Source organism: Lissotriton helveticus, chromosome 7 (genome assembly GCF_964261635.1).
Source record: "Lissotriton helveticus chromosome 7, aLisHel1.1, whole genome shotgun sequence".
NCBI lineage: Eukaryota > Metazoa > Chordata > Amphibia > Caudata > Salamandridae > Lissotriton > Lissotriton helveticus.
The window spans coordinates 108685540-108700883 of record NC_136068.1 but is presented as its reverse complement, the minus strand read 5'-3'; the positions used below and the strand labels follow the sequence as shown (position 1 = coordinate 108700883).

General features: G+C 46.7%; 1 protein-coding gene across 2 annotated transcripts in view; it reads left to right on the top strand.

Moving 5' to 3' along the window:
- The window catches only part of YTHDF1 (YTH N6-methyladenosine RNA binding protein F1), a 110764-nt gene that overhangs the window by 74480 nt on the left and 20940 nt on the right, over positions 1–15344 (top strand). Inside the window, exon 4 of one of the 2 annotated variants that reach the window (XM_078651633.1) lies at positions 1205–2722. In XM_078651633.1, the coding sequence (XP_078507759.1) occupies positions 1205–2722 (1518 nt within the window). Of the gene's footprint in view, positions 1–1204; positions 2732–15344 lie in introns of both variants that reach the window. The other variant, XM_078651632.1, reaches the window with a different exon arrangement.

The following is a 15344-nucleotide window of genomic DNA, read 5'->3' as shown; positions in this document are numbered from 1 at the left end:
TCCACATGTTACTTTTTGGTGAGGAAGTACCATACTACAATGAGAGAACCCATGGTAACCGGCACCGCCCGTGGTGCATTATAGTTTTGTTTTTTTGCTCCTAATAAAGACATTTAATTCTTGAAGCTAATATGTAACGATGTTTGCTGTTTTACCTTCGTCTCTGTTCCAGGTGCCACTCTTTAAATGTTAAACTGTTGAAAGTTATGACGGAGCCCACACGCGTAGCAAAGAACAGGAAGTGAAAATAGACAGCCTTTTGCAGATTTTCTTTTGCTGCTTGTGCAGGTCTCATCTGTCTGTTGGGACAAAGTGCATGCAATAATTTGTTATCCTTTGGGGCAGACTTATTTCTGAGGTTGGTGGGCTTTGTGATTTACAGAACTCTTTTAGGTGCGCCGATGATGCAGATTTTACTTTAAAGTGGTTACAAGTACGACTTGGATTTGTAAGGTCTGTCTCAAAGTTAAGCAGAGTGAACGCTGATCAGTATTGAGGAGATTGGATGAAGCAATATTTTTTTTAATCCAAAGTGCCTTTACCAAACATGCCTCTACAACCATACACGGTACACAAGTCTATGAACCCTATTGAAAACGTTGTGAAAATCGAGCATGGAGAAGTAAAGATATAGAGAGGATGTTCTTGAGGGAAGGTGTGTTTTAAAAACTGTCCATGTTTGAGAAAGTCTGAGGGGAATCTAGCTGATTTACCCAAAGATTTTGCCCACCCCAGCAATGGTCCTTTCCTGTAACAAGCAAAAAACAGATGTCTGGTAAGTTGGTCAAGATGAAGTAAAACCCGAAATAGGAATAAGCAAGACCCTTAACAGTAAACCAATATTGACATTTAAATGAAATAGCTAACCAGCTTTCATTGGGATCCAGAGACCATATGGAATGCAAACCGAAATTAAAACGTTTGTGAGTGGTTTGTGGGAGATGGGGCTGAGTTGAAGTCAGTGTTCACGGGGCTTTTTCAAGTGTTGAAAGGCAAATTATTATTTGGTACATGGCCATACAATTAATTCAGTGCTTTGGGATGCAGTAGGCTGGTGCAAAGTCATGGTGAACCATTTTCTTTTTGTATGTACTTATGTGTTAATGTTGCTTTTAACAAAGAGACTTCGAGCTGATTTCAGTGTGCCAATGAGACCCTGTGGCAAATTCAAATAATGCTAATCTCGTTTTTTGTTTCTTGACAGAGTAACAGCTATCCATCAATGACTGATCCATACTTATCAAGTTACTACCCAGCATCCATTGGCTTTCCATACTCTCTCAGCGATGCTCCGTGGTCCACGGGGCAAGACCCTCCCATACCCTACCTCACCACGTACGGACAACTCAGCAATGGAGACCATCATTTCATGCACGATGCAGTCTTTGGGCAGCCTGGTGGACTGGGGAATAACATCTATCAGCATAGGTTCAACTTCTTCACTGAGAACCCAGCTTTCTCAGCTTGGGGTACAAGTGGGTCCCAGGGGCAGCAGACCCAAAGCTCAGCATATGGAGGTAGCTACAGCTATCCTCCCAGTTCCTTGGGTGGAACAATCGTTGACGGGCAAACAGGGTTTCACAGTGACACCTTAAACAAAGCTCCTGGCATGAACAGCATTGAACAAGGTATGGTAGGACTTAAGATTGGTGGTGATGTTCCAGCCTCTGTTAAGCCTGTAGGATCTGTGGTAAATAGTGCTGGCATGGCCGGTGCAATGCCTGGGAACGGTTGCTCTAACCTGAACATGGCACCTTCCAAGCCAACCTCCTGGGCGGCCATTGCTAGCAAGCCAGCCAAGCCACAGCCCAAAATGAAAAAGCCTGTTCCTGTGATTGGAGGGGCACTTCCGCCACCTCCAATCAAACACAATATGGATATAGGTACCTGGGACAACAAAGGACCTGTGTCAAAGCCACCATCTTCTCAGCAGTTGTCATCACCTCAATCTGCCCCTCAGCTGCAGCCCCAGCAGCAAATGGTTCAGACTGTTCTACAACACCCACCCCCATTGCCACAAGCTCAGTACCAGACCCAACAAGCTCCCAACCAGAACAGGTGGGTGGCCCCTCGAAACAGGAATGCAGCCTTTGGTCAAAGTGGTGGAGCTGGGAATGACCTCAGTATGTCGGCCGGTAACCAGTCCAACGTGTCACCGGGTTCAGATTCCCACCCTGTATTGGAGAAGCTTAAGTCTGCTCATGGCTATAACCCCAAGGACTTTGATTGGAGCCTTAAAAATGCCCGAGTGTTTATCATAAAAAGTTACTCAGAGGATGATATCCACCGCTCCATCAAGTATTCGATCTGGTGCAGCACAGAGCACGGCAACAAACGTCTGGACAGTGCTTTCCGCTCCATGAACAGCAAGGGTCCTGTCTACTTGCTGTTCAGCGTGAATGGTAGTGGCCACTTCTGCGGTGTGGCAGAAATGCGTTCCCCTGTGGACTATGGCACAAGCGCTGGCGTCTGGTCTCAGGACAAATGGAAGGGGAAGTTTGATGTCAAGTGGCTGTTTGTCAAGGATGTGCCTAACAACCAATTACGGCACATCCGGCTGGAGAACAATGACAACAAGCCAGTGACAAACTCTCGTGATACGCAGGAGGTACCCTTGGAAAAGGCAAAGCAAGTGCTAAAGGTCATCGCCACCTACAAGCATACCACCTCCATATTTGATGACTTCTCTCATTATGAGAAACGCCAAGAAGAAGAAGAAGTGGTGCGTCAGGTAAACCTTTTGATTCCCCCGGCAGTCCAGTCCTCCTAATACCCTTTTTTCACCTTGCTTCTCTGTTGTGTTCTCTGAGGCAACTTGTCCTTCCCATTCTAATCTTTACTCTTAACTGCTTTCTACAGCTTTCCCCTCTCAAAATCCTCTCAAACATGTTTCCTAACCCTTTCGGGCATTCCTCTCACTTTTCCGATGTGACCATCACCACCCATGATTCTAGCCTGCCTCCCCCACGTCAGTAAAACTATACCATCAGTGCCTCGTAATATTAGTTTTTTTTTTTTTACTTGGAAAGCTTCATGCACATGTCTGTCGCAAATGGAATTTGCCAGTGCGCCGTGTTCTGGTGAGTTCTCTTGAAAGGGCCCTTGCCATTGGAAGGAGCTAGCAGATAGTCTCCTAATAGACTAGATCCTTTCACAAATACAAGCGCTTGTTCTGTGTCCCGACAGTTATCATTTTGTTCTATGTATACTGAAATCTTTGTGTCCAATAAGGTATTTATAAGGGCTACACCTGTTCCTTCCTTCACAGCCATTGGACCATTCGCAACACCAGAGGAGTGATCCAGAGGAAGTGCTTCCTCACCTTTGCCTTAAACATAAGTGATTGTGCCCTGTTAGACAGTCTGATGTCCATGAGATGTTGCGGGGTTTATTGCCAGTGGGTAGCTCTGTTGTACAGTCACGACTGGTGGGCGTTGTACACATTTCCTCTTCCCTTTATGTATGGTTTCCTTTTTAACAAGGATGACACTTAAGTAGTGACAACGTTTATGCCTTAGTTAAGTTCTGTCTACAGACTTGTCCCCAGGCACTCCCGGACTTTAAGATGTTTGATATATATAATCTGAATGCCTTGCCTGTGTGTAGAGAAGTATATGCCATGTAAACATATCCATACATACTGTTGAAGTTGGCAAATAAGATTAGGAAGACTAGGTTCAGCAACGACTTTTAAAATTGGTTCAGGTGCAGTGGGATGATGGAATTTGTCAACACCATCAATAAGGTTGAATATGTTTGGTATAAAAACATAATGTTCGAGGCATATGAGCTGCAGATTACACACTATGCATAGATGGCCACCTAGTGTTGGGCCCGGATGTTTGCAGTTTGTTTTGTTGTAGAAAAGTCTTTGGAAGTCACAGGATAGGTGACTCCTCCTTTGGATGATACTGCGCATGGGCATCGGCTCCATCCCTAGATTATTTTTTCCGCCACCGGGCTCGGGTGTGTTTCCAGCGCTCTATGTTGGAACCGATTTCCGTCGCCGCGCAATCCTCACCAGCTTCGAGAATTCAGTTTAGAACATGTTTCCAATCGACGCTACTCTATCAACCTCCAGGACTTAGATTCCGGTCGCCGTCGAAGGCCTTGGGCCCAACTAGGCCTCGACTCCAGCTCATGGAAAGGACGCCATTTAAAAAGTGTCCTCAATGTGGGTCGAAGTTTCCCCACACCGACCTTCATGAGGTGTGTAACCTTTGCTCTCCCCGGAGCACGAGGCCAGAGACTGTTCTGCTTGTGCCTCCTTCCGCTCCAAGAAGACGATCCGGGACCGAAGAGCTCGGAGAACAATGGTTTAAAGATCTTCAGCTCCGATTCCAGACGACATCTTCGAGGAAGGCGTCGACGTCCCAGAATAACATGGCGTCGACAGCAACTCCGCGGCAGAAGATTCCGATGTCGAGGACATCACTCCAGCGCAGCGGGTCATAAGTAAAACCGTCGACCCCGACCCTTCCTCGACACACCCCAAAAAGGCTCCGGGCACACTCTCGCCCTCGGGCATGGGTACACACCGAAACACTGCTTCTACTGCCCCACCTTCGAGCCCGGCTAAGAAGCTAACAAAGCCTTCAGGCGACTCGAGCTCGAGTCGACCTCCACACGGTGCTGACGCACAACTACCGGCACCGAAAAAGACACCATCGGTTGCCACACCCACATCGAAACCATCGGCACCGAAACCGTCAGTTACTACCTCGGCACCGAAACCAAGGTCGGAGCCAGGCAAAGCTTCGGATCCCCGATCCAAAACCTTCATCTGCACCGAAAAAATCGTCTGAGCCGAAAACATTCGGAGCTCAAAAAGATCACAGCTTCTCCTGTAAAAGATATTACCAAAAAACCAAAAGAAGCAACTTCGGTGGTAAAACCTTCCTCCACACCGAAATATCACAGTTCTGCAGAGGACTTATTTCAACCGGACCCTGCACAAAAGACTTTGGTGAAGGATCCAACTACTGGTCGACTAACTTTAAGTTCAAAGAAACGACCACTAGAAACACCAGCACCGGCTCCTCCTCCAAAGTAGAAGGACATAGCTACTTCCCCGATAAGAGTACCTTCCCCTTCTCCTCCACCTATGCCATCACCACTGGTTCCCCTGCCACAGCATTCCCCTACACACACTATCATACATGATGATAATGGCGATGACGCCTCTGATGACATAGGGGGTAACCCAGATGATCCATCTATTCCCCCAGGCTCACCTGACCAATGGGACGGTTATAACACGCCAGACGTTCCAAATGTCCCTTAAGATGACATATACCTCTCTAGGTCTTCCCCACCTACACAGAGCTGCGCAATATCATGGGGTGGATATGCATACAGACACAGTAGAGGAAGGCTTCCTACTAGATGCATTTGACAATGCACAAAGATCTTCATCCATTTTATCTATGCTCAAAGGTGTGATTAAACACGCCCTTGAGGTTTTCAAAGACCCAGTTAGAACTCGGGTCATTAACCCAAGAATAGAGAAAAAATATAAAGCTGCACCCTCAGATTCAGCTTACATTAAAGGCCCAGTTCCCCTAGACTCGCTTGTAGTTTCAAACGCACGCAAAAGGGCTAACTCGCAAACGTCAGATAAGGCTCCCCCACCTGACAGAGTCTAAACTCCTTGATGCGTCAGGGAAGAGAATCGCCTCACAAGCAGCAAACATGTGGCATATCGCCAATACACAAACATTATTGGCACGTTACGGCAGAGCACACTATGATCAACTAGAGTCACTGATGTAGCACCTCTCGGATAAGTACAAAGATAGAGCTAATGAGCTTATCCAAGAAGGGAACAATATTACTAACACCTCAATTCGTTGTGCACTTGACGCAGCAGACACCGCCTCCAGGGCAGTTAACACACGTGTTTTGCTGCGTGGACAGGCGTGGCTACGCATATCAGGTTTTAAACCCGAAGTCCAGAGTGCTATACTTAATCAACCCTTTGATGAGCAACACTTATTCGGACCCAATGTGGACATATCCCTCGAAAAAATGAAGAAGGATACAGACACAGCAAAATCTATGGGAGCCTTGCAGTCGCAGGCTCCCAGACGTTCATTTTGACGCTCATACTATAGAGGTAACAGAGGATATGCTTCAGACACAGCTTCCACCTCCTACAAAGCCCCCACACAATCTACATATAGTAAGGGATACCAAAGGGGTGGTTATAGAGGTAACAACAACAAGGGCAAAGGCAAGACCAACAATTCCCGCTCTGCCTCCACCCCTACCCATTGACTCCCCTCCCCTTCCCCCATTCCACTCCGTTCGGGGGAAGACTACAGCAATATCTACTAGCCTGGGAAAACATCACATCAGACAGGTGGGTGCTTCAAATAATCCAGTCAGGTTACTGTTTAGAACTAACATCCACCCCCCCAAACATACCACCCAGACAGCGTCCAATGTCACAAGAACATTTGACACTGCTCAGACAGGAAGTGGTATCTCTCCTGCAGAAAAATGCAATAGAAATAGTTCCAAAGCATCAGCACAACTAAGGAGTATACTCCCTATACTTCTTAATTCCAAAGAAGGACGGATCTCTTGAGACCTATTCTAGACCTCAGACCTCTAAATATTTACATAAAGTCAGACCATTTTCATATGGTCACACTTCAAGTCCTTCCACTCCTGTTACAAAATGACTTCCTTGTAACTCTAGATCTTAAGGACGCCTACTTCCACATTCCTATCCACACAGCGCACAGAAAATATCTCCGATTTGTGCTAGACGGGCAGCACTACCAGTTCAAAGTGCTCCCATTCGGAGTCCGAGCAGCACCAAGAGTGTTTACCAAATGCCTAGCAGTCGTAGCAGCACACTGAAGAAGACAGATTCACGTCTTCCCATATCTGGACGACTGTCTCATAAAAGCAAACTCATACGGGCAGTGTGTACAACACACTCACGCCACAAGTCTTCTACTCCACAACTTGGGATTCACAGTTAATCACACCAAGTCACATCTGCTACCCTAGCACACACAACAATACCTCGGTGCTACAATAAACACCCAATTAACACTAGCTTATCCCTCTCCTGCCAGGATAACAAGTGTACAAACGCTACTAACAAAATGTTCGAGGCATGTGGGCTGCTGAATTCATATCTGTGCATAGATCGCCGCCTAGTGTTGGGTCTGGTTGATTGCACTTTGTTGTCCTGGAAGAGTCTTCGAAGTATCACAAGATAGGTGACTCCTCCCCTGGACTACAGTGCGCATGGGCATCTTCTCCATCCTCAGATAGTTTTTTTCCGCCATTGGGTTCGGATGTTACTCCTATGCTCCAACTTCGGAATCGAAACAAAACTTTTCTAAAGGACTTCAACGGTATTGTTCTCATTCGGTACCTCTCTACTCGATCAAGCTTTCCATGTCGACTCGGTCGTCGACGCGGGCCGTTGGGCCTTTTCGACGCCACGTGAGCCTACCGTCGATGGAAAGAAGCCCGTTCAAAAGGTGCCCACAATGCCACTCCCAAGTTCCCACATACTGACAAACACTCAGTATGCAACAAGTGCCTTTCCCCAGACCATAGGGAAGAAACCTGCCCGGCCTGTGCCCAGTTCCGGTCGAAGAAAACCATACGGATCCGACGGGCCGCTAGGCAAGAGATGCAGCGACAGGCACCGGAACCGGACAACATCTTCGATAATGACCAAGAACTACCGGAAGCTCCAGATTCAGACCTAGAGATCGTCACCGTCGAGGACTACTCTGACTCCGATGACGAAATCCCACCGGGGCAAATCGTGAGTACACTGCCCCCGACACCAATTAGCCAGTTACCAAAGGCTCCGGTCGAGGCATCGCCAAAAGGCCTTAGCCAAGATCATAAAGTTTCGCCAGCCCCACTGTCCGGCTCGGCTCCGGAACCGAAGCCGAAACTTTCAGAGACCCCAGGGCCGAGTACCATCATCCCGAAGAAGGTTCCAGAGCCAAAAAAGGTTGTCGACCCGAAAAAGGCCATACAGCCAAAAAGCGTTGAGCCAAAAAAGACTGTCGACCACAAAAAGGCCGCTCAGCCAAAAAGCGTCGAACCCAAAAGGGTAGTCGAACCGAACAAGGACACACAACCGAAGGGCGCCGAACCAAAAAAGGTCGCCGACCCGAACAAGCCTGCTGTACCAAAAAATGTCGACCCGGCAAAGGTCTCTGACAAAAAGGGTACCGTACCGAAGCCCGTAGCACGGCCGGAGAAGGTTATCGACCCGAAAATAAGTGCTCCGAAGACACCAGTCGATCCAAAAAAGATCATCGACTCGGAAAAGGACAGTCACCCCAAAAAAGCCTGTCGAGCACAAGAAACGTGCCCAGCCCAAAGATCCGGTCGACCTCAAATCATTCGTCGAGCCGAAAAAAGGGACCGAGCCAAAGAAAAGCAATAAGACACCAACAGTCGTCGAAAAAGAAGGTGTTACTGACCCAAAAAAGTCTAACACTCAACCAAGGACTGTAGAGGAATAACTCTTCCATTCAGATCCATCAGACGACCAAGCAAAAAAATATATTAACCCAGACACTGGGAAAGTCACAATCCTGCACAGGAAGAAGAGACCATTGGACACTGGCTCTCATTCCCCTATTCCAGTAAAGAAGAAGGACTTTGGGACTTCTCCCTCTATGCCCTTCATCCCTTTCTTTCCTATCATGCCTACTACACCTTTTGCCCCTTACTCTCCTTCTCACCACAGGGACAATGAGGGGAACACAGGGGAAAATCCACAGCCAGAATATGATTTTCCACAAGATCCTCAACCACAAGAGAAACCATGGGAGGAGCCAACAGACCCTTACAACACCCACCCCATCCCTGATGTACCCTCTTATCCAACTAGATCGTCACCTACTGATGACACCGTTGTCTTCGACCAACTCATAGACAGGGCATCGGAGTACCACAACGTAGACATGCATAATGACCCTGTTGAAGAAGACTTCTTATTTGACACCTTCCCCACTTCAGAAAAGTGTCAGAACACTTCCTATGTTAAAGGGAATGCTAAAACACGCACCTGACATATTTAAGGATACAGCCAGGGCACGAGTAATCAATCCCAGGATAGAAAAGAAATATAGAGCAGCCCCTACAGACCCTACCTAGATCAGAGGGCAGTTACCATTAGACTCACTGGTAGTGGCTAATGCACGTAAAAGGGCAACTCCCAAACAACTGGGGAAGCACCTCCCCCCGATAAGGAATCAAAGATACTAGAGGCGTCAGGTAAAAGGGTAGCAGCACAAGCCTCCAACTCATGGAGGATTGCTAACACACAAGCACTACTGGCTCGTTACGACAGGGAACATTATGACCAGCTCGAAAGCCTAATGCAACACCTACTTGAGCCTTTTAAAGCACAAGCTGATGACCTCATGCAGGAGAGAAAATTTATTACAAATGCCTCCATTAAATGTGCGCTTGACGCAGCAGATACAGCAGCCAGGTCAATTAACACTAGCGTCGTACTACGCAGACATGCATGGCTGCGCATCTCAGGCTTTAAGAACTAGGTGCAGTCCACCATTCTTAACCAGCCAGTCAATCAGGACTTTCTATTTGGGCCTGCTGTCGACACCATTTTAGACAAAATGAAAAAAGACACAAACCGCAAAATCAATGGGGGCATTGCAGTTTCAGCAACATAGAGGCTCCTTTCGACGCTCCTCATAGAGAGTAACTACATGAGGAAATACCTCGCAGACGTCATCCTCATACAAAAGCAACACACAGGGTTCCTTTACCAAAAACTCAAACAGAGGAGGTTATAGGGGCAGCAATAAGAAGGGAAGAGGACGTGGAGGCAATAACACCAGAGCCTCCACTGCCACAAAACAGTGACTTTATCACGCTACCTCCAGACCACCTAACACCGGTCGGAGGCAGACTCCAACAGTTCCTACCTGTCTGGCACGCAATTACCACGGACAGGTGGGTGAGAGAAATTATCCAGTATGGTTATTGCCTAGAACTGACTTCTACACCACCAAACATACCACCCAAACACCATCCAATGTCCTCGGAACACATCACCCTGCTCCAACAAGAGGTGTAATGCATGCTGGAAAAGGGGGCCATAGAGCCAGTCCCTTTCCACCAGCAAGGGACAGGAGTATACTCCCTATTTTTCCTTATTCCCAAGAAGGACGGTTCCCTCAGACCAATACTGGACCTCAGACCCCTAAATCAATACATACTGTCGGATCACTTCCATATATCACACTACAGCAAGTGCTCCCGTTGCTACAACAAGGAGACTTCCTAGCAACACTGGACCTCAAGGATGCGTATTTTCACATACCTATCCATCCAGCTCACAGAAAATATCTCAGGTTCACAATAGAGGGGCAACACTACCAATTCAAGGTTTTGCTCTTCGGGGTTACCACGGCTCCAAGAGTGTTTACAAAATGCTTAGCGATGGTGGCAGCACATCTCAGAAGGCAACACATCCATGTGTTCCCTTATCTAAACAATTGGCTAATACAAGCAAAATCGTACCAGCAGTGTGCAACACACACGTCTCAAACACTTCAGTTGCTACACAGCCTAGGGTTTTCGATAAACTACCCAAAATCGCATCTGCAACCATCCCACACACAACAATATCTGGGAGCCACTATAGACACCTCCGTGGCAAAGGCATACCCAAACTCAGCAAGGATAGCCAGCATGCAGATACTTATTCGCGAATTTCTGCCACAACACTCTGCCAGCTCGAGTCTTTATGCAGCTCATAGGCATGATGGCCTCCTGCATATTCATTGTCCCCCATGCCAGACTTCAAATGCGTCCCCTACAAGAATGCCTAGCACGGCAATGGAACCAGGCTCGAGGACAACTAAAAGACCTAGTGTTGGTAGACAGTCGCGCTCACAACACTCTGCAGTGGTGGAACCCACAAAACCTTTCCAAGGGGCGACTGTTCCAAGAGCCGGTTCCACAACTAGTACTAACAGCGGACGCATCACTGACAGGCTGGGGAGCCCATCTCCTTCAATACACAGTACACGGGCTCTGTACAACCAAACAAAAGAAACTGCATATCAACCAACTAGAGTTGCTAGTGATATTCCTAGCCCTGAAAGCATTCCAGAAATACTTGTACAGCAAGACTGTGTTGATCCGGACGGACAACATGACCGCAATGTACTATATCCAGAAACGGGGAGGAACGCACTCTCCACAGCTGTCCCACCTGGCACAAAGCATATGGAAGTGGGCGATTCCCCCAAAAATGTTTCTACTCGCAGAACATCTTCCAGGAAAGGACAATCCGATAGCGGACCTGCTCAGCAGGCACAGCCAAAAACTACACGAATGGGAGATTCACCCCCAAGTTCTCCAACTATTCTTCGAACAGTGGAGTCACCCAGAAATAGACATGTTTGCCACAAAAGAAAACTCCAAATGCCAGTACTTTGCCGCCAGGTTCCCACATCCGTTATCACAGAGCAATGTGATATGGATGAACTGGTCAGGCAGATTTGCGTATGCTTTTCCCCCAGCACCGCTAATCCCGCTGGTGGCGCGCAAACTGCGACAACACTCATTCACACTAATCCTAGTTGCTCCCACATGTGCGAGACAACCGTGGCACACAATGTTCCTGAACTTTCAGTAGTTCCATATCAAAGACTGTGCCTCGCACCCCATCTTCTAACTCAGAACCATGGAGAAATCAGGCACCCAGATCCCATTCAGATGAACCTAGCGATCTGGCTCCTGAGGTCTTAGAGTTTGGATACCTTAACTTGCCTCCAGACTGCATGAACAACATTAGGCAGGCGAGACGACCAGCTACACGAGCGTGCTATGCAGCTAAAGGGAAGAGATTTGTTATTTACTGCAACAATAACCAAATCAACCCATTAGATGCTTCCATACAAAACATCATATGTTACCTGCTACATCTACAAAGATGCAACTTAGCCTACTTTTCCATACGACTACACCTCGCTGCTATAGCAGCATACCTTCAAAACAGGCAACACCTTTCACTGTTTAGAGTACCAGCAATCAAAGCCTTCATGGAGGGTCTAAAAATGGTGATCCCTCCAATGCAACCCCCCCTCCCCTGTCTGGAACCTAAATATAGTGCTTACCAGACTTATGGGCCATCCTTTCGAACCGCTACACCCATGCGAACTACAATTCTTAACGAGGAAGGTAGCATTCTTGGTTGCCATTACCTCACTCAGAAGAGTAAGCGAATTACAAGCACTAACAATCCAAGAACCTTTCATGCAAGTACATGCCAACAGGGTGGTTCTTAGAACAAACCCTAAGTTCATGCCAAAGGTCGTATCCAATTTCCATATTAATCAATCAATAGAACTGCCAGTATTCTTTCAAAATCCACAGTCAGTAGCTGAGAGCCCTACACACATTAGATGTAAAAAGAGCTCTACTTTATTATGTGGACAGAACTAAATCATTTAGGAAAACAAAGCAACTATTTGTTGCTTTTGCACCACAACACAAGGGAAATCCTATATCAGTCAGGAATAGCCAGATGGATAGTTAAATGCATTAAAATATGCTATCAAAAGGCTAAACGCACTTTAACCGTCCCCCCCAAGAGCACACTCTACAAGATAAATGGGGGCATCCATGGCTTTCCTAGGGAATATTCCCCTTGAAGACATATGTAAGGCAGCCACATGGACCACCATACACACTTTCACAAAACACTACTGTGTAGGTGTGCAAGCAAAACAGCACGCTGCTGTAGGCCAGGCCGTCCTCAAAACTATTTTCCAAACTGCTGCAGCTGGCACAGGTAACCACCGCTAGAGAGATACTGCTATACAGTCTATGCACAGATATGAATTCAGCAGCCCACATGCCTTGAACGGAATATGCTACTTACCAGTATGCATCTGTTCTTGGCATGTAGGGCTGCTGGCATCTTGCATATTTATAGTACCTCACGCAAGACTGCAAATGTGTCCACTTCAAGAGTGCCTAGCACGACAGTGGAACCAGGCTCATGGTCAATTAACAGACCTAGTGTTGGTAGACAGTCGGACTCATCGCTCTCTGCAATGGTGGAGCACAAAAAACCTTTCAAAGGGCCTACCGTTCCTAGAGCCAGTTCCCCGAATAATCATGACAGCGGACGTGTCGCTCTCCGGCTGGGGAGCTCACCTACTGCATCACATCATGCAAGGCAGGTGGACACTGCAACAAAGCTACTCCACATAAACCAATTAGAGTTGCTAGCTGTCTTTCTAGTCCTAAAAGCATTTCAAACTCAAGTGTCAGGCAAAGCTGTCTTAGTCCGCACAGACAATATGACAGCGATGTACTACATAAACAAACAAGGCGGGACACACTCTCTGCAGCTCTCTGTTAGCACAGCAGATATGGAGATGGGCTATACCTTTAAAGATCTTCCTCTTAGCCCAACATGTCCCAGGAGTACAAAACACCATGGCAGATCTACTAAGTCGACAGACTCAGCAGATCCACGTGTGGGAACTTCATCCGCAAGTTCTTCAACCGTTTTTCCAAACGCGGGGACAACCTCAGCTAGACCTCTTCGCCACCCTTGAAAATGCAAAATGCCCAAACTTCGCCGCCAGATACCCACACCCATTGTCCAAAGGCAATGCGATATGGATGAACTGGTCAGGACAATTTGCGTACTCTTTTCCTCCTCTCCCACTACTTCCATTAGTGGTACGCAAACTACAGCAATATTCCCTAACACTCATTATAGTTGCTCCAACTTGGGCCAGACAACCGTGGTACACCACACTGCTGCAACTATCTGTGGTGGCACACCAAAAACTAAGCCTATCTCCACGCCTATTAACGCAGAACCATGGAGAGATCAGACACCCGGACCCAGCTCAGCTCAACCTAGCGATCTGGCTCCTGAAGTCAGAGTTTGGTTACCTTAACCTTCCTCAAGAATGTATGAACGTCATCAAAGAAGCTAGACGTCCCACTATCAGAGCATGTTATGCTGCTAAGTGGAAAAGGTTTGTGATATACTGTCAAAACAATCACATAAACCCCCTGGATGTGTCTATTTAACTCATCATAGGATACCTCCTACACCTTCAAAAGTGTAACTTAGCATACACATCTATCAAGTTACACCTTGCTGCTATAGCGGCATACTTAGAAAATAGACATCTATCTCTTTTTAAAGTACCAGCTATAAAAGCTTTCATGGAAGGGCTGAAAAGAATAATCCCTCCCAGAACACCACCTTCACCAGTGTGGAACTTGAACATCGTTCTCGCACGTCTCATGGGACCGCCCTTTGAACCTTTACACAAATGTGAATTGCAATTCCTAACTTGGAAAGTGGCTTTCCTAGTAGCCATCACTTCTCTTAGAAGAGTAAGAGAACTGCAAGCATTTACCATTCAAGAACCTTTCCTGCAAAAGCATCATAACAAAGTGGTTCTTCGTGCTAATCCTAAATTCCTTCCAAAAGTGATTTCACCATTCCATCTAAATCAATCTGTGGAGCTGCCCGTATTCTTCTCGCAGCCACAAACAGTGGCTGAAAGAGCTCTACACTCTTTAGATGCTAAAAGAGCGCTACTTTATTACATAGAAAGAACACAAAGTTTTCGCAAAACAAAACAGCTTTTTGTGTCCTTTTCACCACCACATAAAGGAAATCCCATATCAAAATCTGGAATTGCAAGGTGGATTGTCAAATGCATACAAATCTGTTACCAAAAAGCCAAGCGTATGTTAACAATTCCCCCAAAAGCCCTTTCTACAAGTAAGTTAGGGGCTTCTATGGCATTCTTAGGGAACATTCCCTTAGATGACATATGCAAAGCAGCTACATGGTCTACACCGCACACATTCACAAAACACTATTGTGTATTTTATTTATTTATTCAAAGTTTTGTATAGCGCGAACAAGATCCTTACAGATATCAGAGCGCTTCACAGAGACAGGGGTAGGGGCAGCAGGAAAGAACAGGGATAATGGGAGCAGTATAATAGTCACTAACATAGTAGGATAATAATAACGTACAGAAAACATATCAATATACAATCAGGTAGACAAGTAATATAAGACGGCACAAGTCATTAATCTCACTACAGAAGTTTTCAGGTAAACCTTGGATGTGTGGATGGCTTATACCAAATTCTTAGGCTAGAGAGAACACTGAGTGGGGCATCGGGAGGGTGATTCAGTGAAGCAACGTGTATCATATATTGGTCGGTAGTAAGAGGGTAGCGTAGTAGTGTCATCATCAAGTAGAGGTATAGTGCCGATGGACAAGGTGAACAGTGGTACAAAGCGATGCAGAGTCTCTGATCCA